The following is a 26,477-nucleotide window of genomic DNA, read 5'->3' as shown; positions in this document are numbered from 1 at the left end:
GATGTGGAACACGGCTGCGGGACCCCGTTTCCCTCGCTCAGAACGCGCCGCGGTGGTTTCATTGTCTCTGCCTCGAGCTGGGAACCTACATGGTCTAATAAGCATGGCATCTGGTTCACTGCCTGCTTTGTAGCACTTTTTATTAGAAAATAAAATCTCTCACAGGGATGATCATAATATTGAAATTTCAGAATTTCAAAAGGAAACTTTGACACAAGCTGCCCTTTAATGGCTGTCACGCACTGTGGCCTCGGGTCTCTCGCAGCAGCTTAGAAGACCGTGCAAGCCCTGCGTTCGTTGTGACCCGGCACACACCAGACTGTAGGGAAGTCCTTCGCAGAGGGGCCAGAAGGCAGGGAGACAAAGGTTCCTAGCAGGTTTATTGTCCTGCCCTTTTGGCAGCTGCTCAGCCAGAGCTGAACTTCTTCATGCATGCCTTTGATTTGCCACAAGAAAAGATGAATCATTTTGCTGAACAATAAAAGCAGAGTCCAACAGAGGCTGGGCGAACAGATTTGCCTTGTTAATAATCTTAAACTTCTAACAGTCGAGGTTGAGTTGGGTCAGACTGTAGAACTTTAGACCTACTCTGTGGCTTACTCTATTCTGTGACTGTGTTTTCCGAACTTGGAAACGAAAGCTTGGATTTCCTTTGACTTTCTAAAGGGTGCAGACCTATGCCGCATCTGCCACTAAGATCTCTTGAAGGGTTCTACACTGTACTGTTGGCTGGCCACCCCTAATTAACTTCATTATCTTATATAGAATTTCATGTCCTTCTCAAGGAAAGTAGTTCACTGACAAAGCTCTGTACTGAGCTGAGAAGCAAGGTAGAAATAAAAATAACAACTGTTGTTTCAGAAAAACTAATGATCCACATGAAGAAGGCAATATTGCTGCCTTTGTGTCTGATCTCACTTATGTAGCTGGCCTCGCTGTTCAAACTTCCAATGACCAGGAGAGGGCTGAGGGTGAAGTTTCTCAGAGCATACCTCTGTATCGTGGTTTGTTTGTTGAACCATGCAGATATATTAGCTAAAAGAGGGGGCTGGGAATTCTACCCACTGTTTTTCTCTGATTTGGAATGTTTCTCTGAAGTACAGAGTTATGTGACTTAACAATACACGTATACCAGGGTTTTGACAACTTCCAACCTGTTTCTTACCTGTTAAACCAGAGAACTTTTGATTAATCTGTTCTTGTGTTATATAGCACAGTAAATATAGTATGAAGTCTTGCTGGAAAAGTTGAAGGGTTGATACATTGTGCCTACCTTCTGTTATAAACAATGTGTGACTTTTATTTCACCTAACACTTCTGGTAATCACTAGGATGGAAATGTTTCAGGTGTTAATAGCGATAGTTCTAGTACTTTTTGTGTTAGTTGAGTTGCTGGTGCTGGATCAGAGGTGTTCAGTTCTAGAGAGTAACTTCTGTTGCATTGCATACTGATGGAGGTCACGTGACACCAAAATGACTGTTTCAAATTTGACTTAAAAAGAAAAGACGTATACTCATAATTGAATATTGTGTTAAGAGAGATATATACCATAAGCCATAAAATTTTGACTTTTTTTTACAGGTAACATGAATGATTTTAAAAACGTTTTTTTAATTTTATTTTAATTGTCATTCAACATGAATGATTTTTAAGACTACAAAAGTCATTGCTTACGTTATGCAATTCAAAATATTTTGCAAATTCTGAGATGCCCCCCGTTTTTGCATTATAACATCTCTGAATTTAAGGTGTATCTTATCAACACTCCACAGTGCTTTACAATTATAATAGGTAGTATTTTTTTCTCTCCTGAAGGCAAATAAAATAATGATGTGTGATGGTATATTTTTAAAAAGTAGAATACAAGATTTGATGAAATATACCACAAAAATTTAATAATCAGTTTTCTTAATATTTTTCACCATAAATATTGTTTGGCTAAATTGTATGAGAAAGTAAAATAAAATCATAGCAAATGCATGGCTGTCATATAAATTTGAGGGAATAGAATCACTTTACTGTAATTTGAAAAATTTTTATACATATATTTTTATATTAAATTTTAAGAGTCCTTTTGTGTTGATTCTACCTCTCAGAGAGGATTATGACTAGAAAAGTTTGACTCAGATGAAAGGTGATTTTGATTTTCTTTATTTATTTTAACTTTTGCAGACTAGTGATGGTCTCCTCTCTTTCTTCCCCCATTTCTGCATCCAAGAAACTGCATGGACCATCATCCAGCACAATGGCTCTGAGTTAACAAGAGTGAGGAATACTCATCCGGAGAACCCATATGCTGGGTTTTTCGAGTACGTGGCCAGCCTGGAGCAACTCCAGGCCACGATAAACCGTGCGGAGCACTGTGAACAGGAGCTGACCTACTATTGCAAGAAGTCACGGCTTGTAAATAAGCAAGGTAAGTCAACCGCGTCCTCTGTCCCTCTACACACATCGCCCAGTGTACTTTCCTTAACCAGCTTCAAGGACTTGTAATTCTGCCAAGGCGGTGGCATATAACCGAAGAGGGTGTATCTCCCTGTATATTCGGTGAATATGGCACAGACTGGTAGCCACAGAGGTGCTGTTGCCTGAAGAAAGAACAAGGTCAGTTTACACTGAGTTTTGTTCAAAGCCTTGATTGCCTTTGGGGTCCCTTCCTGGCCTTAATCTGATTACTGTATAGAAAAGGGCTTCACTCTGAAACTCGGTGAATTCACACTGTTTACCTTATAAAGGGCAAGCGACACATACAGTTTGTTTTACTGTGGAAAGGAGCTAATAAAAATGTGACTTAGTTTTTCTGAAAATGACTATTCTGTGTGACTCTTTTTCATGGATTGTTGACAATGAGCCTCTGGGTATAATTGAAAATTAAAATAGGCTGCTGGAAAGCCAGTTTATTTAGCAGCTCAAGTAGGAATCAGAAAACGATTTTAACTCTTTCTTGTATTCTACTTTTAATAACCAGTCTGCTCCTAAATTCTGGTTTTGGCTGTGTGTTTGCTCCCTTTAGAACATCTTATTGTGTGAGGACATCTCAGGCCCTACCCATTCTGCCTCACTCTAGTTCTTCTTGACCTTTTTTAGTTACTGCAAGAGATTTCAACTGGCCTCCAAGCTTGCACCTTTCCATGCCTCCTAACCATCCAGTGTGTGATCCCAAACGCTAATCTTTATGAAAAATAAAATAACCTTTAAGAAACACTGCTACCATCATGACACTTTTCTATTTATAAATCTTCAGTGCCACCCTGGCTGGTGTAGCTCAGTGGATTGAGCATGGGCCTATGAAGTAAAAGGTCACTGGATCGATTCCCAGTCAGGGCACACCACATGCCTGGGTTGTGGGCCCTGTCCCCAGTGGGGGTGTGCAAAAGGCAACTGCACACTGATGTTTCTCTCCTGCTCTTGCTCTTGCTCTCTCTCTCTTTCTCTTTCCCTTCCCCTCTCTCTAAAAATAAATAATTAAAATGTTGTAAAAAACAAAAGCTTCAGTGCCTTCCTGTCTCCTGTCTGTCGACTACAGATGCTTCTGTCTGGACACCAGAACTGCACACTCTGGACCCACCAGCCTATGTAGCCTTCATGCCACTTCCCAACCCTGTTTTCCTGCAGAAATATTCTAGCAGGTGCATTATTTTTTAGAAGTTAGAGACAATTCTAAGACATCAGCACAACGAAGCCATTTGGTTGATGTTAACTCCTATTGTCATAAGAGAGGTTAGAGTTCTAGACAGAATAACAGGAGTTTTAGAAGTGTGTTTCATGTGTGGTTATCATATGTCATATGGGTCATGCTGAAAAACTCTGAACTCTTGATGTGACATTTGAATCTTTTGTTTCCAGTTAAGCACCCTTCCAATTTACTCTCCACCCACTTAATACAACCAGGTCTTTCCCCCCGCCCCGTGTCTGAGCTCCACCCCCTTTTCCTCCTTTTCCTCCCTCCTCTTCCTCTTTTTTTAGAAATGCTTTTCCATCGTCTTTTACTCCGTCTTGCTGGTCTCTGCTGAAATCTCATGCCCCTGAAACCTCAGTCCCTCCCGGGTCTTACCTTCAGATAGTTGTGGAGCCAGGAGCACAGGGCCAGAGGTGGGGAGAGAGCTCAGCTCCACTTCCAGGTCCCTCGCTGATTAGGCACAGAACTTGGATAGCAGAATCCTTGTCCGTGTTTGCTTCCTCTTCTCTGCAATGTGGCCAGCAGCGCCAGCCTCACTGGGGTGTGGCAATGATCGGATACATAACTCATGAACCAAGTGCGGGAAGTCAGTCCCCCCGTCCCCAGCTCTCCAGAACATCGTAGTTATGTTAACATACCAGTTTGATGTGCAGCTGATTGTTCCTTATTGCTAAATATTGATCTTGGGATCTAAAATGTAGATAAGCAAATACGGAAGTATATTATTCTAAGAGAATGAGAACTGCATTTGCAGAAGGGTAAATGAATGCTATGAAACAAAATGAATTAAGTAGCTTAAGTAAAGGAAAGATAATTATTAAAGTCACCAGTGAGTCAAACTCTGTAAGAACCAGAAAACAAAATCCCCAGCAGGTCAGCGAGCAAGCAGCACCCAGAGTGAAGGGGATGACATAGGGTTGCAGGAACACCCAGCTCATGGCCAGTGCTTCAGCCAGGCCCGATAGTTCCCGGCCAAGAAAGCTGCGACCGTTAGAACACCAGAACAGGGAGAGTGGTGCTTGTTAAACGCACAGGTTTTCTCAGGTTCATGGCCCTAGAATTCATGTTTATTCGATTTGAGGTGGAAAAACTAAAATGAGAGAGAGTAATTTGGATTTTGAGGTCATATTAAGAAACATGTAGGGAAGAACAAGAAGATGGTGGCAAACAAGTTAAAGGTACAATTGCCGATCTCGAGGCCGTGGCAGAGTTAGGTGATAATGGTGCCCCTGTTGTGGGTGAGTGACGCGGGCTGGGTGTGGAAGTCTGTTTGCAGCAGCGGTGGCTCTGCTGGCTCAGCGAGTTAGAGGGTTGATCAGTGTGGACACAGAAGTCATTGGGTTTTATCTCTGGGAAGTGGAATGTACTACCATGATGATGCTATTTTATAGTTTTAGTTTTTAACTTTTAAAATTTCATATGATTTCCTTAGTTCCTTTTATGCTTTAATTTTTAGGACATTTTTCAAAAAGCCTTGGATGGAACCAAAGGTATTTGGTACCATTAAAACATTCAGTGATTTCTACTTTATAGGGGAGGTAGGACATTTAGAGGTAAAAATATTATTTTCTCTTTAGCAATGATGATTTATTTTCTCTTTATGGACACATAATGTTTTGAGCAGTATTTTGAAATATATCTGGTAAATGTTTCAAATAGGTTTCACCTTCTGTTGATGAATTAATTATGCAGTTTTAAAAATGAAGATTCTTGATATTAGTATCTATGCCTAACACAAGCCATGTATTTTACGGCATGGCTGGTCTCATACATATAGTAATGCTGGGAGAGAAGTTGCCATGTGACTATGGAACAGTGAGGTACAATGAACACTGGTATTTGTAAGTAAGGGAGAAATTAGTAGAAGTCTCAGGTTTTTAGTGGAGCTGATGATAACTTAAAAGATTTGAAAATCAACAGAAAAATGAGCAAGCACCTCTGAATAGCTGACTGGTTTGATCTCATATTCCTATGCCCTGATTCTCCAATGACTACAATCCCTGTCTCACTTTCTCTCTCTTCAAAGGAGAGATTGCCTGCATGCCTTACCTTTTTTCCCTCAAAATCCTGCCTAACTGTTCTGTTTATCCTTTGCTGTGGTTCCTTGACCTTATGTTTAGTTTGAACTTTGAGAAGGAGCTGGTAGTTCAACATTCGTCATAGAAAGCAAAGCATTTGTTTGAGGAAAACTTTGTTTTTGAATGTAGTATTTGCTTCAGGCATTAAGATCTTTCAGTGTTATTCTGTAGTCTCCAAATAAATAGCCAAGCCATTAAGTAAAAGAAAAAAAATCCCTATTTCCAAATAAATCTTAAATCATGACAAAGAAGTGCCATGCCATGTCTAATGTTTAATAGACAGCTACTGTATTTTAGCCAATACATGCATTGAGATAAGTCATTGATTTTACATAACATTCTGTAATGTTTTAATGGGCATTTTAGGATCTCAAATCAATATTATGTATGTTGATTACTTTGGTTTATATTTTTTTGCTAACTTGTTTCAAAAATCATTCTCAAAGAAATTACATACGTCAACTGCTCTCAATACACTTTTACTACCCTGCCTGAATTAAATAGGAATTGTTGGTATCTTTTCTACCCAAAGGCACATATATCAATCATTTAAGTTTATATAGTGAAATATTTTTAAAAAAAGCTTTCTTCAGAAAACACCATCAATTACAATATTTTGCCTATCTAATCAGTCTTTCTCTTTCTCCTTTTATTCTTTTTAATGATTTGGGAAGGAAGGGGGTTACTCTGGGATGGAAGGCCATGGGGCACAGAGCCGATGCCAGTTTCTCTCACTTGTCTTTCAGATGGAACCCCTCTGAGCTGGTGGGTCGGCAGAACCAATGAAACACAGACGTACTGGGGAGGGTCTTTGCCTGACCCTCAAAAATGCGCCTGTGGACTGGAGGGGAACTGCGTGGATTCTCAGTATTACTGCAACTGCAATGCCAACCGGAACGAATGGTGATTTCCATATGATTTTCTTTTGCAAAACAAGGTTCATTTTTTTTTAATGGATCACTCAACATATTAGAGAGCTAGGTAGATACTGAACAAGGTAGCACAGTGAAGAAAATGAGATGAAAGTATGTTTCGATGAAATGTGTTATAATCAGTCTATCTCCCAAATGTTAAGATCAATGGCTTTTTATTTCATTTTTTTTGTAATGGACTGTTCAGTCATGTACTTTTTTTTTGTAATGTGATGAAAGAGGCATCTGCTTCATGTTTCCTCTTCATCATAAGTCAATTATTATTCTCTTTGAAAGGAAGTGTAATTAAGCATTCTATTATTCCCAAAATATATTTACAGCCAGTAATTGCTAAAGCACATTTTCTCAATAAGCTGCTTCTAAAACCTTTAAAAATGTAATATTAGAATTTCCCACAATTATATGAACATGTAGCTTTTTTATTTCTTTAAAGGATGAACCATGCCCCCCAAAACTAATGTTCTATTGTTTATCATATTTTGAAAAAGGAAATCTAACATTTTAGGGATTTAAAATTTGAGCTTCAAGTATTCTCTAAACAGAACAAAACTCTTAAGTATGTGTTTTCCTTTGAAAACTTAAAAATACATTTATTATAATTTTTACTAGAGTTAGGGTTGCATATGGATTTTATTTGTGAAGTAAAAATATTTTTAAATTTTCATTTCGCATTTCAGTATACCATGTGCAGGCTACATTACTATGCACCTGGATCTGCATGTAAGAATTATTTTTAAAAAGATTAAAGTCATTCGGGCTGCAAATATGATTGATTTGGTTACAGAATATACATGGATTCCAGTCATCAGTTCATTGTTAATGAAGCTCACATTTTGAATTTTGTGTTTCATTGATTTATTTGGCCAACATCAAGATTATGCTATACCAAAAACCAGATTCTTTTGGAACACTCTAGAAGGAGACATCTGTGTGGCATCATGGTTGTGCTTTTATTATTTTGTGTTCGGTGTGAGGAGTATTGTCTTTCTTACTCAAACTAGTTTTTAAAAATTTATACTCTCTGTTTTCTCACTACCTTCACAAAAAACACCTGCACAGTAATATTGTATATTAAAATGTGGGTAAAATATTCATAGCAATGCTTAACAGAAGGAAAAAACCTAATCTATTCACCAATAACTCTCTTAATACTTCCATAACATTATTATTAATGAAAAATAATTTTTAAACATAAGATTTTGAAACTTTTTATATTAACTTCTGCTTATGGTGATATAGCTTGCACAGAAATAAAGAATGTTTCCTTGAGAACGTTTATAGCCCAGAAAAACTTATTTATAAAAACAACTGCTTGAAGTAAGTAGAGAACAACCAAATGTAGGTAGCAACTGCTAAGGCTGGGAGCCTTTGACCCTTAGAGGACAGAAACTCAGGTGGCTAAGGTATCTGTTTATATGCCTTTCCTTTGAGGGAACTAGTCAGCCCCCAGGACGTGGGGTGGATGGAACTCAAAGAGAGCACTAGCTGGGGGCTGGGGCTGGGGGAGTCAGCGCACAGGGTCTGGGGCTCCCGGAATGACTGGGCATTCAGGGAGAACAGGAACCCCAGGAAGGAGAAAACCTCCTGGGGGGAGTCTGCCATATGAACTCCCCGCAGGTCCTCGGCCGCCCCCCGAACTGCACGTGCACAGAGGTGATTTCTCAGAACCAAGCACAGAGAAACAGCTGGAAAAACTGAACCAGCTCCGCAGAAATTTCAGGAGCTACTGCCAGAGGAGACACAGCGTCTCTGGAGTTTGTCTCCCTAATTGAGATGAGTGTGCTCTGTGAATCCCTTGGGTTTCCTGTAACAGAAGGTCTATGTCTTTACAGTGAAGGCTAAGATTAAAAACTAGAGCAAAACTGACATAGGCCCACCCTAATGAAGTTTTAAAACCAGTGTCCATGATTTGTTGAGAAAAGTTTGTGATTTAACTGCCTGTGAAACAAAAACCCTTTGGAACAGTAACAGAATCCATAGTCTCTGCAGTATCATCCATAATGTCCAGAACAAGGTAACCATTACTGTATATAAAAAAAAGAATAAACTTTGATTAAAAGTCTAGAAAATAAAAGCAGTTATTAGAAACAGACCCTGGGACACAATTGATTAGCAGGCAAAGACTTCAAAGCAGCTATTATAAACATGCCCAGAATCTTAGATAAAAATAATTACAAGTGAACAGAGGGTAAGCTAAGCACATACATGCAAACTATATCAAAGGAGCAAATATAAATTTTAGAACAGGAAAGTACATCTGAAGTGAAAAATTCACTGGATGGACTTCAACTCAGGAGCTTGAAGAAGAACTCTTTAATGAACCTGAAGACAGATCAATAGAAGTTGTTAAACCTGAAGAACAACAACAAAAAGATTGAAAAAAATTAACAAAAACCTTGTGACGTTTGGAAAAATGTCAATGATTTAATGGGCAAGAAATTAGAGTCCAGAAGGATAGGAAATAAAATGAGGCAAAAATATATTTGATGAAGCAATGCTGAAAATTTCTTCATTTTGTTCAGTAAACGTCTGTGGTAGCATGCCTCCCAGGCGGCTCTTGGTGATGCTCCGCACTGCTGTTCACGTCGTGTGATTTCCTGTCCTTGAGGGTCGCCTGGGCCTTGAGACTTGGTTCCAATGAATAGAATGTGGTGAGGGTGACGAGATATCACTTCCCAGATAAGATTACAAAGGACTGACTTCTGACTTGCATGCACCTCTTTCTTTGGCTCTCCTGGCTTCCTTGTTCTAATAAAGCCAACTGTCATGCTGTGATCTGTCCTGGGGAGAGGCCCATGTGGCGGAAAATCAAGAGTGGCCTTCGGCCAACGCCAGTGAATAGCAGTCCAACAACTGACAGAGAGTGCTGCCAACAGCCGCTTGAGTGGGCTCGGAAGCAGGTCCCTTCCTGGGCAGGCCCCAGGATGACTGTGACCCAAACTTTGATCATGGCCTTGGGAGAGACCCTGAGCCAAAGGGTCCCTTTCAGCCATGCCCAGAACCCCGACTAGGGTGTACCAATACATCATGAATGGTGCTGTTTTTTAAGTCACCAGGTTTTTTGGGTAACTTGTTATGCTATCATAGATAACTCATATGACTTCGATATACAGATTCCAGAAACTCAGAGGAGATCAAGCAGGATAAAAACAGAAAAGTATGCCTTGGATTATTGTTCAAATTGCTGAAAAACTAATGACAAAGGTACATGTGTTGGAAGTAGCCAGGTTGGGTGGATCTGGTGGAGCACCACCCGTACCGGGGGCAAGGATGCCAGTGAAGGCTGACCCTTCGTCAGAAGTCCTTGGAATGACCTTTAAGGGGCTGAAAGAAGAAGCAGAGTCAACCTAGGATTCTATTTTGAGCAAAATGTATTTCAGAATAAAGGTAAAATGAGGTTCTTTTCCTATTAAATGAGCGCTGAGAGGATTTGTTGCCAGCAGAGCTGCGCCCTGAGAAATGTTAGCAGACATCCTTCAGGCTGAGAGAAATGCCAGCAGATGAACACTCGGAGATTCGGGAGGGAATAAAGAAACTGCAGATTATGAATGTGTCAGTGAACATAACTTTTTCTCTTAATAAAAAATGAATTATAATTCACTGTTGAATTATAAAGTTTGCAACATCTGGATTTAACTACATTACAACAATAGCACAAAAAACATATCTCTGTATGGGGGGAGTGTTAAAGAAATTATCCTGTATTACGCTTCTGACATTTTATATTAAGTAATACAACATAAATGCTAAGTGGATTAATAAATTAAGAATGCATTTTGTAGTCACTAAGGCCAATATTAAAATACAATAACAAGACATATAGCAAGAAAGTAAATAAAGACAATAAAGTTAAATGCAAGGATATGGGGTAAACCAAGAGGAGACAAGGAAGGGGAGCAGAAATATAAGAAATCATACAGGAAAAAATAAGAAAGAAATATCAAAATCGTAGATCTAAAAACACAATATGAATCATTATACTAAATGTTAATGGGTTAACACTTCCATTTTAAGGTAGAAAAAGGCCAACTGAACTTAAAAATCACCAACTATATACTGTCTGCAGGAGAGATGAAGACGTTGCCATATTTTCATGAACTCAGATAAGCAATTTGGTCCTTACCCTCGTGTGTGCAAATTTAGCTCAGAACATCTTGGCTCTGAAATGCAGCGAGGCCTATTGTTTATTTGATAATTATGTTAATCAGAGTAATTTTAAGAATGTTGTTGTTCCCGTATTTTAGGACCAATGACACTGGATTCCTTTCTTACAAAGAACATCTGCCAGTGACTAAGATAGTGATCACGGACACGGGCCGGCCGCACTCGGAAGCCGCGTACAGACTGGGGCCCCTGCTCTGCCGCGGAGACAGTAAGTGGTGGCAACGTGTTGTTAGCATCTCTGGGGGGAGCGATGCCGCTTGAGAATCATGTTTCTGTCATAAAATAATTCATCAGACCTTTATTGTGAAAACTCATATGTCTGAAGGAGTCTGTCAGTCAACAAATAAAATACCTCTGTAACGTGGAAAGCCCTGTAATAAATGTTGGAGAAGCAAACCTTCTTAAGACCCAAGAGAAAGAAGCCACTAAGCCTAATGGTTGATTCATAAATATATCCCGGCATCCCTAAATTTCAGCATGCTGTTACCCATACAGGAAAGCCTCCGTGCTATACAAAATTTTGAGCAACGTATGTTGTTGGGAGTTGGGGTGCAATTAGAAATAGAGCCAAATGTCAGCACAGTCAAACACATTTCAACTTTCAATCTCATTTTTTTCTAACTCAGTGGGACATGCTACTGTGTATATTCAGTGTATTAACACTTTAAACTAGACTTTTTAAATTCAAATATAGTTGCACGGAAAATCTATATTTCCAGCAGGCAATAGAATAAGAATATGTATTCATTCATAAGCTCTCTGAAATCAGTTAGGTGTATAGAGACAGATGCATTAATTATTTAAGCTTTTAGTTTTTCCAACACTTAAATGGAAATAGAAGAAACATTTACTTTAAAAGCATACACTAAGATAAAATTTTATTCTGGAGACTCAACAGAGGAAGAGATGCTTTGACAATTCAGTGAATTTATGGGGATACACAGCCAAAGTTGCTTAGTTGAAAAGCAAAGATGATACCAAGCTATTAAAATTTATACATAACATTGTAAAAAAAAAACTGTCTGCCGTTATACCTACCTTCCCTACTCTTCATCATCTCAACTTCCTGTTCCACTGGTAGGCCTTACACAGTCACATGAAGATGCCACAGGATATTTCATGGAGAGAAAAATCATGTGCAAAGAGATGAGGCTGTAAACTCAGATGCATCCAGAGCAGCACAACAACTTTGTGTGACTGTAGCGAAATTGTTTTATACATCACATGCACTTTTCATCACTGCCTCCGATCTCAACCCTTCAGGAGCCCAGGCTGGCTTCTTCCGGCCCCCTCACTTTCATTTGCCACAGCCCCTGGGGAATTGGTTTGCTTTGATTGAGGTCACTACCCACTCCATCCCTTAGGGGTTCTTTCTGGAAAACTCCCTGCCATGAGCTTAAGCACACAGCACCTTTTCCCTTAGAGCAGTGATTTTCCACCCACGGTGATTAACACCCCCTCAGTGGACACTGGCAGCATCTGAGGCACTTTGAGCTGTCGCGGTTGTAGGGGGTTGGATGCTCTGGCGCCTAAAGGCAGAGGGCAGAGATGCTGCTAAATATCCTGGAGTGCACAGGGCAGCCCTCTGCAGCAAAGAGTTACCCGGTCCGAATCGTCAATAGTGCTGAGGCTGGGAAACCAGCGCATTAAGTGTTTGCGACTGTAGAGATACGGAGGGAGGATAACAACATTAGGAATAAGAATTTAAAAATAGTCACAGTATTTAGAGACCTGCTAATGAATCTATGACATTAATAAAACGGTAATTGAGAGCTTTCCTTGGCCTTCTTGTCTCCTACATCTATTTTAGGGTTGAGGCTCATTCTCACATGAGGTCATAGGACTGTTTCTTTATAAAGGGCTCTCTTTAATTTTCTCAGTAAGAAGGGCAATGGCTGCAGAAAAACAGACGTCCCTTTACTCTCTATGGGAAATATATCCCCCCGAGGGTGAAATGCTCTAGACACATTGTTTTTCTTTCCAAGGAGGCGGACTGTAGATATATGGGGCTGCTAGAAATGGGATCATGCACTGGGGGCCTTATAAGCACAAAAAAGGTATGTGGACATTATCCAGAAGGCATTAGGGCTGGAACATTGAATCATTTAAGATTGAGAAGTAGCTTAATTTTCATGGTCCAAATGAAAGCATGAAGACCACTTATAAACCTAAAGACCAACAAAATAACTTAAAAAAAATCCCCACCCAAGGACATGTTTACTGATTTTAGAGAGGGGGAAGGAGGGAGAAAGAGGGGGAGAGAAGCATCAATGTGAGAGAGAAGCATCGATCTGTTGCCTCTAGTAGGCTCCCCCAATGGGGACAGTACCCCACAACCTAGGCATGTGCCCTGACTGGGAATCGAACCTGCAGCCTTTCGGTTTATGAGATGTTGCCCAACCAATGGAGCCACACCGGCCAAAGCAAAATAACCTTTGATGTAAGATGAGGAAATAGGAGGAGGGCTTGAACTAAACAGGGGTTGGCATGGGGCTTAAAAAGGGGCTCTGTGAGAGAGGTGCGATCAGTGTGCTGTGGATGGAGGTCGAGGCTGGAAGGGTGTGAGGGTGGTCCCCAGCTTTCTGACTTCAGGAAAGCTGCTAGTGCCCTTCACTGAAGCAAGGAATTTTTAGATTTGAATGGAAAAATGGAAAGATGAGAATAAAAAATAATATTTTGGTTTTATCACACAAACCAGAGGTGTTAAAATTTTGTGTCAAGCCTGTTTTTCTAGGAAGGAAGACAGAAGCTTTGAAAAAGCAGGACAAATAAACAAAAATGAGTCTGAGACTTACTGGTACCAGACATGAGATTACCCCTAATTGACTGGCACTGTCATTTTCCAAGTCCTTCTTTTCATTTTTTAAAAAAATGTAGGTGGTTCTGAAGTCCCATATTATTGCTGCTGTTATTGTTTGAGGTCAAAGTTGTCATTACCATTGTTTGGTGTTCCGCCTAAAGTAGGACAGATGTGGATGGTAAAGCTGCCTTTAACGTTGTGCTATGGACATAGCACTTAGTACATACTGTGCTCAGTGAATTAATTTGTCTATGAATATGGGAATAAATTATAAATAATTTATAATTCAAATGTATAGGTTATAACTATACCATAATATAACATAATATTCAAATGTATAGGTTATAACTAGGAGGGCTCCTGTACTTTCCTTTCTACCCACTCGCCCAGGAGCAGCGGGGCCGCCTCCGTGGTTGAGGCTCCCAGCAATGCCTCGGCTTGAGTATGCATCAGGACCCCCTGGGAGCGTGCCCCCTGCAGTTGGAGTAGCTTCAGCACTCTCCCCCAGTGTTAAGGGGAAAGGGCTAACTGGTTCTGAACATCCCTCAGGAAGGCATCTGCAGGGGTTGCCCCATACCTCTGCAGCTCCCACAGCACGAAGCAAACTCATGGACCACTGACGGTGCTGGGCTTCATTTCCTCTTCACTTGCTTCCTTCATCTGCCGAACCTCCCCAGTGCCCCAGCTGAAAGCTGTCACTCAGACTCCGACCCGTCCTCCACGAGACCCTCTAGTGGCCTCTAGAACACTTAGTCCTACACTTTCAACGGATGCTGACCATATTACAAAGACGTATTTCTCATACTGGCTTTTCATTATTTTCAAGCCTCTCAAGAGCAAGTCCATTATTCATTTATTATTGTGTTCCTGGTATCTAGTACATTACCTGTTACATGAAGGATAATCAATAAGTAGCAGTTTATTAAAGAAGGAGAATGATCTATCATATACAGCTCAAGAACTCTATAGTTTGAATTATTTGTGCGAGACAGGAAGAAGTTTTTGATTGTATAAGCAACTAAATGATATGTGAACATATACTTTCAATGAAGGGAGTTGGTTATATTGAAAGACTTACTCTGATTAAAAAATCACGCAGCATAAAGACCACCTGGTTCCCGTTGAGCCGTTTCTCGTCAGTGTGGGCTCGTGGGAGTGAAAGGGCTGTCACATAAGCACACGGTCTCAGGTAACACTCATACTTTTCGCTTTTCACTTTTTAAGTAACATAGTGCCTTTATAAATCTGAAACACCTTTTTTTTCTTGGAGAAAAAATATATTTTGTGGCCTATTTTGCTTTGTTTAGTGTTCTGTGCTTTAGAAAAGATTTGTGTTAGTAATAATTTATATTCAAGAAATTTCAAAAATGTGAAGGAATAAAAGTCCTAATACTTTAAAAAAGCCCCTTATTTTGAAACTCCTAATAATTTTCAGGACTACAATAATATTCTTTCTTGACAATTTTATACATGTACATGCTTTTATACATGCTTTATTCAGTGTTTTAATATTAAACATTAATGAATTATTTGACATACAATCATAAAATGTTAAGATATACAGAATCTGAAAGAAAGGAGCATCGTGATCACTGAGAGTCACACAGCTCAGAAGTGCTGATTCACACCAGTGAGGGCTGCTGCAGGCATTGCCAGAGATCCCTAGCGCAGTGTCAACCAGCCTTGACGTCTGGGCTGGATAACTCCTTGGTGGGGCTGGGTCTGCCCTGTACGTCGTAGGGCATTTAGCAATATTGAGGCCTCTACCCACTTGGGCAGTGGCACCATGCTGCCCGTTGTGGCAACCAGTATGTCTCCTGCGATTTCTAAATGACACGCGGGGTGCAGGGCTGCTCCAGGTGGAGAACCACTGCCTAACAGGGGAAATGAGATTTAGAAATGAACCTATGAAACTTTATTAATTGAGATTTAGGAAGAAAGAAAAGAAACTTAAAGGAAGCCAAAAGCATTGCGTTATTTTATTTATATATCTGATAAATATGTATTCAACTTGAATGATCCTTCAAACCTTTAAAAAATTATGAAATTTTAAAAATGTTATAGTCATCAGGTTTGATAGTAAACTCATTTTTTAATTTTAGACAGTACTGATCTATTCTGAAAACTGGGGAAATCAGCACTCATTTGTCCCCTCCTCTTTTTGTTCCCCGCCTTCCAATTTTTGCTAGTTTTGCTATTATTATTGTATAGTTGTTTATTTTTTTAATGTTAATTAAGCTTATCAGCAGTCTCTCTATTCTGAAATGATTTTTATTTTGATTTATTTCTTCTTGGATGGCACTGTCAGGTAGTGGAGATTTTGAACATCCGGGTATAAGTTTGTGGGCGTGTGTCTTTGCCTCTCTTGCATATGCACCTGGGAGTGGGTGTTCTGTGTTATGGGGTGACACAACTTTAGGCTTTTCAGAAACTGGTGTAACAGTTCTGGGCCACGTTTTGTGACTTTCACCAGTGTGTACACACTGTCTCTTCTTTCTCCACCGAGAGATGCAGTCACCTTGTCTTCCGCAGCTTTTCTAGATATCTCCTGGTTGACTACGTTTCATCACAAAGTAGGGTTTTATTTTTCACCGAAAGGGCTTCTGAGTGCTTTGCTCTCAGGGTCCTTTGCTCTCAGGGTCCTTTGAAATTTGAGGTCTGCCAGTTGTTTTAACACTTTAAAAAAAGTGAGGCTGGATACCTTTTCTTTCTCTCAGATATCTGTGGGCAGTGCACTTTTATCTTTTGGTATAGAATGTTGCTGTGGAAAGTTCTGGAATGAACTGATTTTTCCACCTTGTAGAGGACTTGCTTTTTCTGACTGTATATTTTTAGTAACAATTATCCTCAAAGGTCAGTAACTTAACAAAGACGCTTATCAGTGCATTGGTATTAATTCATTGTGAAATAGGATGTGATGTGCTAAAATATATACATACATTGTATAAGTTGTTAAAAGAGTTGTTGCAAGCATGATCTACATTTCTGCTCTCAGCTCATTAATCTTCAAGGTAGTATATCTTATTTCTTTGGCATTTGAATTTTCAACCCACTTTATTAAATGCATTTCTTTTCAGTTAATTCATTGTGTTGAAATTTTATATGTAAAAAGGGCATCCCCTAAACCTACATAATTAGAAAAGATTGTTCTGTTTATTGTTCTAAGAAATTCTTGTCATTGAAATTATTTTCTTCATTTTGTCTGCATTTTTCTGAGAAATCACAGCTGCCCAGAATGCATTAAATAATCAAAGGTGTATGTAGGCAATGAATAACTGTGCAGAAGTTATATTCTTAGACTGGAAAAAGATATTGACTAGTGATTTGTTTAATTTCTCTTCCGTTTGACAGTTCTGTTCCATTTGGCAGACTACATATAAACCATTAAATAGTGTAAAGATCAATTCCATTTTAGTGAATAATCATAATAAAATTTTGCAAGCTCTACTATATTTGATAATCAAGGAATTTTTTTCACTTTTATTTTTATCATTTGTTTTCTCTCCTTGGGTTTTCTTTATTTAATTTTCCTAAAGTTTCCCCACCTTTGTATTTTCTCCTCCCATATTCTTTTCCTCTCTTTTATACCTCCCCCCTTCCCACTTATTTACCCAATAATTTGTGTGCAGTTATTGAGATACATATGGTGCAAGAGAACCGGAAGCAATTACCCTAAGCTTTCTGATTGCTACTTTTACAAAGGAAACCCTACAGTTTCATTTAACGAATGTTTATTAAGCCTATACATTATACTATTCCTTCCTCATGTAGAGAGAGAACAGTAAACAAAGTAGACAAAAATATCTGCATTTTTGGAGCTCGAGTTTTCTTGTGGGGGGCTAAACAATAAACAAGTAAGTAAAGTATATGGTACACTAGATGCTAGTAAGCTGTGAAGACAGTATAGTTGAGGCAGGAGTGGGGTTGGATTGGAAACTTTAAATAGAATGGTCATTCAATGCTCACTAAGAAGGTGGCATGTGAATAAAAACCTGAAGGAAATGAAGCAGCAAGACATGTATACCTTACAAGAGGGCTCTAGACAGAGGGAAACCCACACAGAAGCGGGGCTGTGCCTGGCGTGCCCCTGACACAGCGACACGGTCCACGTGTTTGGGGCAGAGCGTGCGAGGAGGAGAACCGTAGAAGTCAGAATGGAAACTGGCAGTCAGATCATGGAGGACTTTACTGAGAGTTCTTTATTTTTCAATGTGAGCGAGATTGGAAAACATCAGAGCGTTTGAGAAGAAGGGCGCTGTGCTCTCCGTTATGCTTTAATGAGGTTGAGCAGGGTGAGGCTGAAGCAAGGAGACCACTCAGGAGACCGTATCAGCAGTCCAGCAGATAGACTGCGGTGGCTTGGGCCCTGGGCACGGTGATCGTGTGAGTGCAGCACAGAAAAGCAATCAAATTTGCTGATGGGTTGATGTGCATTGCAAAAGGAAGAGTCCAGAGTGACACCAAGGTGTTGAGTGGAAGTATCCATCAGCGGCACACAGCCTTGGCGTTCACTGAGATGTGGGATGTTGTGGCTGGGCTCAGGGAGCTGCAGGGACATAAAGAGATGCAATTATTGAACATCATAAAGCTGAGATGCCATTGGACATTCGGATAGGGATGTGGAATTATTAGTTTGATAGTTCCAGGCCTCAGATATATATATATATATATATATATATATATAAATATATATATATATATATAAAAAATATATTTTAAGTCATCAGCATGTTTAACGCCACGAGGTGGACCAGTGGGAGTTACTGTGGATGGAGAAGCATAATGACAGGACCTTGGGCCACTCCAACGTTGACAGGTTGAAGTGGGTAAGGAGGAAGAAAGAAACTGAGAATGTGAAGAAAGTATTTCAAGAAGGGGAGAGCAATCAGCTATGTTAATTGTTGTTGATAAGAAAAGTAGAATGAGAGCTGAGAATTGACAGAGGACGCTGAAAAGTCAACAGTGAAAGGAAAGTAATCCAATTAAAATATGAACATTTTTATATGACCGTGAATTGTTTCTCCACCCCCAATATTCATATGTTAAAGCTCTGGCCTTCCAATGTGACTGTATTAGGTGCTATGGTCTTTAAGGAAGTAACTTAAATGAAATGAGGTCATAAGGGTGGGACCCTAATCTGGTTAGCTTTGTGTTCTCTTAAGAACTGGAACTGATACCAGAGAGTGCTCTCCTCCCACCCCCAGCTGTGTGCACAGGAAAGGCCGTGTGAAGACACAGTGAGAAGGTGGCCATCGGCAAGCCGAGTGTACAGGGGGTAAAAGACATCAAGAGAGATATGACCACATAGGGAATACAGATGACGGTTAAGCACATAAAAAGAAACTTTGAATCTTTAACCACTGGGCATATTAAAACCACAAAGAGATTTACTACATACCTTTCAAAATAGCTGAACTTAAAAAAAATGAAAACAGTGACAGCGCAGAATTCTGGCCAGGATGTGGAGAAACCGGATCATTCACACAGTGCTGGTGGGAATGTAAAATGATACAGCCACTCTGGAAAAGAGTTCGGCAGTTTTGTAAAAAAAATAAAAGCAATTCTGATACTATCCAAGGATCGCGCTTCTCTGCACTTATCCCAGAGAACTGAAAACGTCTATCTACAAAGACACCTGGATGTTCACAGCCGCTTTTAGTAACTGCTGGAAACTGAAAACAACCCGAATGTGTTTCAGTAGGAGCGTGGTTAGGATTGTAGGGCGTCCACACCACGGAAATCCACTTGGCAGTAGAAAAGAATGAGCTTAGTGGGGCAAGTCTTCCAAGAGTAATTTTGAGTGAGAAAAGTAAAAGTCAATCTCAAAAGTCTTTGTACTGTATGCTTTTATCTGTAGAACATTCTTAAATGAGGAGAACTGATCGGGGTGGTCAGGGGCTAAAGGGGGTGAGAGTAGGAGGGGAGACGGTGTGGCTGAGGAGGGGAAGCCGGAGGGGTACTTGAGGTGGTGCAGTGTCCTTCATCCTGCTACGTCAACACCAATGCTCTGGTTGTGATTCGGTGCCAGAGTTTTGCAAGATGCTACCATTGGGGAGAACGAGCTGAGGGGAACACAGAATCTTCCTTTGTTAATTCTTCTAACTTCATGAAAATCTGCAATGATCTCAAAATTAAAATTTCCATGAAAGAAATACATATTTCCAGCTTTTAAAATGCGTCTTCAGCATTCAGCAAGAGTCATTTGATAAGTACATTATCCCTTGCCTTGCCATATCTGTGTTTCATTTTCTTTTAGTCACTTTTAAGAAAGGTCAGGGTACCAAACTGACTGAGTTGCAATCACTAAATATGTATGGAAATTTACATGGCACTTTTTGTGCTTAAAAAAAAAAAGGCAGGTGGGCATATCGTCTGCATTTTGGTCTGAGAAGTAAAGCATTTTCTTAAAAAACAATATATTTTTCAGATACAGTTCTTTTGTTTCAAACAGTCTTATTGAGATGGACTTCACACACCACACAATTCAGCCATGTGGAGTGAGCTATTCATGGGCTCTCGGTGTACTCGGGGCTCTGTGTCCCTGTTAGAACCCGGTTTAGGACGTTTCATTCTCCCCCAGAGATCCGCGCCCCTCGGCCGCCGTCGTTGGCAGCCCTGTCGTCTCCCCAGCTAGGAACCACGAAGCTTCTTTCTGTCTTCGTGAGTTATTTCTAAAGGGATAATCTATTAATACTATGAATAGAAGTTCGGTAAAACAAGTGTTTTAAAGATTACTTGTTATCTTAACTGTATACTATGTTAATTTTCCTAAACAAACTCTTTTTACTTTATGTATATAATGAAATACTTAGTACATCTTCCTCTTCTAAGTAAATGACTATATGGAACCTGCTGTCCATTACAATTTTTTTTTAATTCTGGAGAGAGAAAAGGTGGCATTTGTGAGGGAATCTTTCCAAATCTCTAGTACCCTCTATTGAATTTAATGTAAAGCATATTATTAATTACTTTTATTAATTACTGGTCATTAATTTCTTAGAGTAACACGCCATGACTTGTTTTTGTTGGGATAGTACAAGGGGCCCTACTCTCCCGACTACATTCATGCAGTAAACGATTGCTTTCAGACCTGCTCACTGGTGCGGTTTAGGGATTTTATTTGAAAAAGCACCTGAGCCAAGAAATCCTCTCCTCAAAAACCTGCAGCTTGCCTGCTGGGCCTGCCTGCTGGGCACCGCTCTGCCTCCTCCCTGGCCCTCCCCTCTCTGAGGCCGCCCAGGTCCTTCTGGGTGCTTCTTAGCACAGTCTGCAAAGAGCTGGGATATCAGCACATCATTTGATCTTAGAAATGTTGGTCTTTGCTTTCTTTATAATTATTTTGAATTAGCAGCAATTTCTTCTTCCAATAAAATATTCTTACTTCATTTTTCACCTATTATGAATCTGTAAAATAAGGCTTGCTAACTAGATGAAATAGGTACTATGATGTGTGTGAGTGTTTAAGCTATCAAAGGTAATAAATTGTTTTAATTACTATAAAAGTATTCATTATAAAGATCGCAGCAATTCAGAGAATTGTTCCTCTGTTCCCACCGGTACCCTGAAGCCCCCTATAGGATGCTTTATTAGGTAGCTGTGATATAAAAATGAAACAAATGAAACATTATGGCTTATGATAGCATTATCTAATTTTGTTCTTTAGGCAATTTTGAGTGTTTCTCTTTGTAATCAAACCAAATAAGTAAGATTTTGTAATATTCTGTAATTCAAAGTTATAGCTCTATTTTAATTTTCATAATAGAACTTTTCAACAGAAAGGCATTTAATTTCTAAAAACAGCTCAGGTAAGAACTTTTAAGAAGACAAAAGTGTTATTATCCTTCACTTGATATATTGCATTTTCTTGCAGTTTTTCCTAGAGATCAAAATGTTCAAGATGAGAAATAGCTGTAAATGAAAACAGAACTAGGCTCGACATACCCAGATAATATGCAGTTTCATCTGGCTATGGGGGAAAAAGCCTTCCAAGTGTGTTCTCAGCTGAATAAATTCAACTCTAAAGTTGTCCACACGTGATCTGAGAATTGACTTTTGAATCAGGTCCATAAGAAAAACAAAAAATAAAATTCAGTCACGCATCGCCACTTGATGACAGTTCAGTCAATGTGGACCGCACATGCGGTGGCGGTCCTGTGAGATTGTAAAGGAGCTGGGTTTCCTGTGAGGAGCAGAAGGCTGTGTGGTTCAGGAGGGACTGTTTGTCTCCGACAGGAGCATTCTCTGTCGGTCTTGACGGCAGGTTCCCTCTCACTCATGGCGCCTCAGTTCTGAGTGCGCTGATCACATCCCCACTGGTCAGCCTCTGACCCCTCTAGCACCCCAGCACCGGGGAGCCTGTCCCTGCAGCGCTGCCTGTTCACAGGGCCCTCCCAGGTCTAGCCTGACAGTCCTAGAGTGCCTGGCTGCACAGGGCCTTGTTGAGGACCCAAGACGCAGGTCCACAGGAGCTGCCTTAATGAGTGTTAAGTGAGAGCTGTCTGTGGTGGCGTGGAGCCTGCCTGTCCCTGCACTCTGGAAATGTTTTCAGGTTTTATGACATAGATAAGTTTTATTTCTCCCATCAGCTCAATGGCAGAGAGAGCCCTCTGTGCCAGCCAGACAGGGTCAATGGAACCCAAACAAACTTCCAACGTCCAAACTTCCAAACTTCCAACATTGAGTCCTCGGTTCTGTGCGCTCTCCATGTTAAATGACCCTCTTTTTTCAATGAATACCACAGAGTTCCTTAATCTGACCGCTGTTCCAACATGCAATAGCCAGAACCACACTCCACAACAATCCCCATGGTCCCATACTTCTCCATCTGGATTTGTCATTCCTGCTGGTCCTTGGGCCGCCTTTCACTCCCCGCTGCTCACAGTCACTGTCACGGCCATCTGCGCCGGACCCAGCCCGCCCGCAGCCAGCCCAGCCCACAGCCCTGTTCACGGGGCAGCACTGGCAGCCTCGGCGTTCTGACCGTCCGGTGGGAGCAGGGGGAGGGCTTTGGGACGGGGTCTGTAAAGTCTGCACGGTGTGCAGCCACGTGCTCGGCCTTCACATTCCCTCACCACGCCCTCGCCTTCTCGCCCAGAGCAACTTCCAGTCCTGCAAGTTCCGTTTCTGTGAGTGCCCTGCACGGGTGTGCCATTTTTATCTTCTATACTGATTTTTACTGTACTTTTACTGTATTTAGATGTCTTTAGATACACAAGTGCTTACCGTTGTGTTGCAGCTGCCTGCAGTATTCACTACATGAATTTACTACGGGTTTGTAGCCTGAGGGCGATAGCCTACACCACAGAGCCTAAGTGTGTAGTAGGCCGCACCATCCAGGTTTGTGTAAGCGATGTTTGCACGAGGACTAATCGCCCAGTGATGCCTTTTACAGACTGTGTACCTGTCATTAAGCAATGCATGGCAATAGAAATGAGTACTGCTCTTCAGAATTTATAGAAAATGAATTAAAATCTAAAGAACACATAGAAGCTGAGTCAAGTTTGTGATTTTCAACTCTAGTTAGGTATCTCTTCTTTGCAAACATAATGAACTGTTTTCTCTAACTTCAGAGGATCAGTACTTAGTCTCCCCGTATCTTCAGGGGAGATCTCACAGACCCCCGTGGTTGCCGGAAACCTCAGATAGTACCACATTGTATGCGGGAATCGTATTTATACGTTTTACATTGACTAGTAGTAGAGTGTGTGATAAAAACTACCCGCAAACAATGTGGTACCAAACCCTATATATATCCTGTGTTTTCTCCTATACATGCATACCTATAACAAAGTTTAATTTATAAGTTAGGGACAGTAATGGGTGAACAATTATAACATAGAATAACTACAATAATACACTGTAGTACAAATTACCTCTCTCTGACAACCGAAACAGCTAAGTGACTGAGCATATACAGAGGGGAGGTGCTGGACACGGGGATGATTCACATCCCGGTGGGACAGGGCGAGACAGTGCGCGATTTCATCACAGCACTCAGAATGGCACACGAGTTAGAACTTAAGAATTGTTTATTTATGGAATTTTCCATATAATATTTTCAGGCCACAGTTGATCATGGGAAACTGAGGCTGCTGCAGTCTTCCTTCGGGGAAGCCGATTTAGATAGAAATTTATCCCGTGTTGTGGGCACGTGTAGGAGGCAGTTGCCTGAAACTTGAGATGCATATTTACACTCGGTGTGTTGAGAATTTGCCGGCGCACGCAGCAATGCTTAGTTCATTTCTCCGATGGCGAGTCTCCTCGACCACACAGCTCCAGTTGGATCTCACTCCTGTCACTCATGCCACTGCCTCTGTACATAAACATACATGTTTGCCCCACACTTTCCACACAGACCTACAGTATTTGTTCAGAAGGAAAGTGGTAGATACAACAAAAAATGAACTAGAAAGTAAAGGTAAGACATACATTGTCCACATAGTTTTTTTTAGGTCTCTGAATTTTTACCCCAACCTTTTACACATGTTCTTCATATTCTGAACATTTTAAACTTTTTGAGAACCTTTTGTACTGTTTATCTAATTCACGATGAGAGGCAAAGTAAAAGATAATTTTGAATTAAAAGAACATTTTCATGAGATTCTTGGTGTAGCACAGAGTAAGTAGTGTCTTCATCTTTAACTAAGTGAGGATATCCTGAATGCCAACCTCAGTTTAGGAAATCACAAGGCCCAGTAATGAAAACAGTCAGCTGAAAGGGTAATGCTGTGAAGTGTGTGTGTTGGACGTGTCAGAACAAAAAACACTTTAAGCTTCTTTAGGGCTTTTGTTATTCAGAGTAATGTAGGTGTTTAAATTTCCAAGTTATAAAAAAATAAGCCTACTAATTAGTTTTTGGCAGGTCCATTTCATACCACTTTGGCAGAGGATGTTTTCCTTATATCACATGTAACATCCAGACCATCTCTGCGGTGGTCACTCCTGTCCTGTGCCGGAAGGAATCCAGAACGCCCATCCTCGTAAACTCCCTAAGGCGCTCACATATGGTGTGGTATATCGTTAGGAAAAAAGAACAGCCGGTTTGTGTGAATTAACAGTATTTTTAATGGGAAAAATGCTAAAGACAGAAAGTGTAATTATGTCATTCATTTTATGTTATGAAGTTTTCTTACTTTTTGATATTTTCCTGTTTTTTAAACCAGGCTCATTTTGGAACTCGGCTTCCTTCAACACTGAGGCGTCATACCTTCACTTCCCGACTTTCCACGGAGAACTCAGTGCGGATGTGTCTTTCTTTTTTAAAACCACCGCTTCCTCTGGGGTGTTTTTAGAGAACCTGGGGATTACCGACTTCATTCGGATAGAGCTGCGCTGTACGTGTCCTTTTCCAGATGAGTCGATGCGATTCTTTTTAGTAGTAAATCCTTTATCTAATTTTTAAAGTACTATGTTTCTGCTTCATCAGCTGAATCTCTTCATTGTGTCCCTTTGGAAAAATTCCATGAAATTAAGTTAGCCTTTCAGTAAGAAAATAATTTAATATTATTTAACCTGTGGTCATTTGGGGAAATCATTGTATTCCCTAGAACCAATTGGAGATTCATTTTAAATTCAAATAATGAACATAGTTTTTAATAAACTAAATTCTCAATTAATTACAAAATTACATAATTAAATTGACTAGCCGTATGATTTTGATATACTCTTAGACTGTTACTCGTCTCTTAATATCAAACGTATATTGATGCTTTAAAATTTATGTAAACTTTGAGTCACTGTCAAATTAGTTTTTGTTTGTATAAAATGCTACTCAGTTTTCTTGCCCTGGCTGAATAGCTTTACCTTTTATCCATATGAAAAATTAACTTTGAGGATGAATTTCTTAAAATTTGTTTTTTTTTTCAAAAATACAAACATGTTTTATTGCCTCAGTCCACAGCTATTCTTTACCAATGTCCTTGGGTCCACCCGTGCAATTCAAATCATTATATTCAGGAGTTGCTATGCTGTGGTGCTGTTTCTGCACGTGTTGAAGGCTCAGCTCTCTACCACGTGGACCAACGTGACAATCTTCATGTCTGACATTTCCAGCTCCGGCTGTCGTGACTTTTTCATTTGATGTTGGGAATGGGCCTTCTGAAATCTCCGTGCAGTCACCCACTCACTTCAATGACAACCGGTGGCACCATGTCAGGGTGGAAAGGAACATGAAAGAGGCATCCGTTCGAGTGGATCAGCTCTCACCGAAGACCCAGCCTGCTCCCGCGGATGGGCATGTCCTTCTGCAGCTAAACAGTCAACTCTTTGTGGGTGAGTTCTGTTTCTAGGCAGTTTGGCATTTAATTGTAGGATGTAAGGGCAGACATGAACCCAAATAAAATAGTACCAGCTGTGAAAATAACGATCATAACAGCAGCAGACTGTCGCTGGTTGAGAACCTGTGTTCCAGAGTGCGTGTGCAGGTGTTCCTTCTCTTCCCTGTCACCAACCTGTGGCGTGGGTATTGTCCCTACTTCACGGAAGAGACGACTGATGTTAAGGGGGTGAGTGGCTTGCCTTCAGCCATCCACCTAGTGAATGATATTCAAATTTGTGTTTAATTCCTAAACCTGAATTCTTAATATTGCAGATCTTGTGAATTGTTCTAGGACTTGGTACTTGTTTTTGTTTTTATTTTTAAACTGATCCCTGTATGTGCCCAGAGAGGGGATCGAACCCCCAACTCTAGTGGTATTAGGACGACACTGCAACCAACCGAGCTACCTGGCCAGGGCTCTGTGACTTATTTTAACATTAATGCTTTTCGTATGACATTGGAGATGATTGTCTCCATTCCCGGGGAGCTGAAGAACCGTCCTTGTAA

At 40.4% G+C, this 26,477-nt stretch overlaps 1 protein-coding gene across 1 annotated transcript in view; it reads left to right on the top strand.

The window, feature by feature from the left end:
- CNTNAP4 (contactin associated protein family member 4) overlaps positions 1-26,477 on the top strand; it is a 234,159-nt gene that overhangs the window by 176,605 nt on the left and 31,077 nt on the right. Inside the window, exons 13-17 of the mRNA XM_045818618.1 lie at positions 2,220-2,417; positions 6,505-6,661; positions 10,935-11,062; positions 24,817-24,987; positions 25,706-25,924. Coding sequence (XP_045674574.1) covers positions 2,220-2,417; positions 6,505-6,661; positions 10,935-11,062; positions 24,817-24,987; positions 25,706-25,924 — 873 coding nt within the window. The remainder of the gene's footprint in view (positions 1-2,219; positions 2,418-6,504; positions 6,662-10,934; positions 11,063-24,816; positions 24,988-25,705; positions 25,925-26,477) is intronic.

Source organism: Phyllostomus hastatus, unplaced genomic scaffold, assembly GCF_019186645.2.
Source record: "Phyllostomus hastatus isolate PE091 unplaced genomic scaffold, TTU_PhHast_1.1 phas_scaffold_345, whole genome shotgun sequence".
NCBI lineage: Eukaryota > Metazoa > Chordata > Mammalia > Chiroptera > Phyllostomidae > Phyllostomus > Phyllostomus hastatus.
This window is presented reverse-complemented; position numbering and strand designations above follow the sequence as displayed.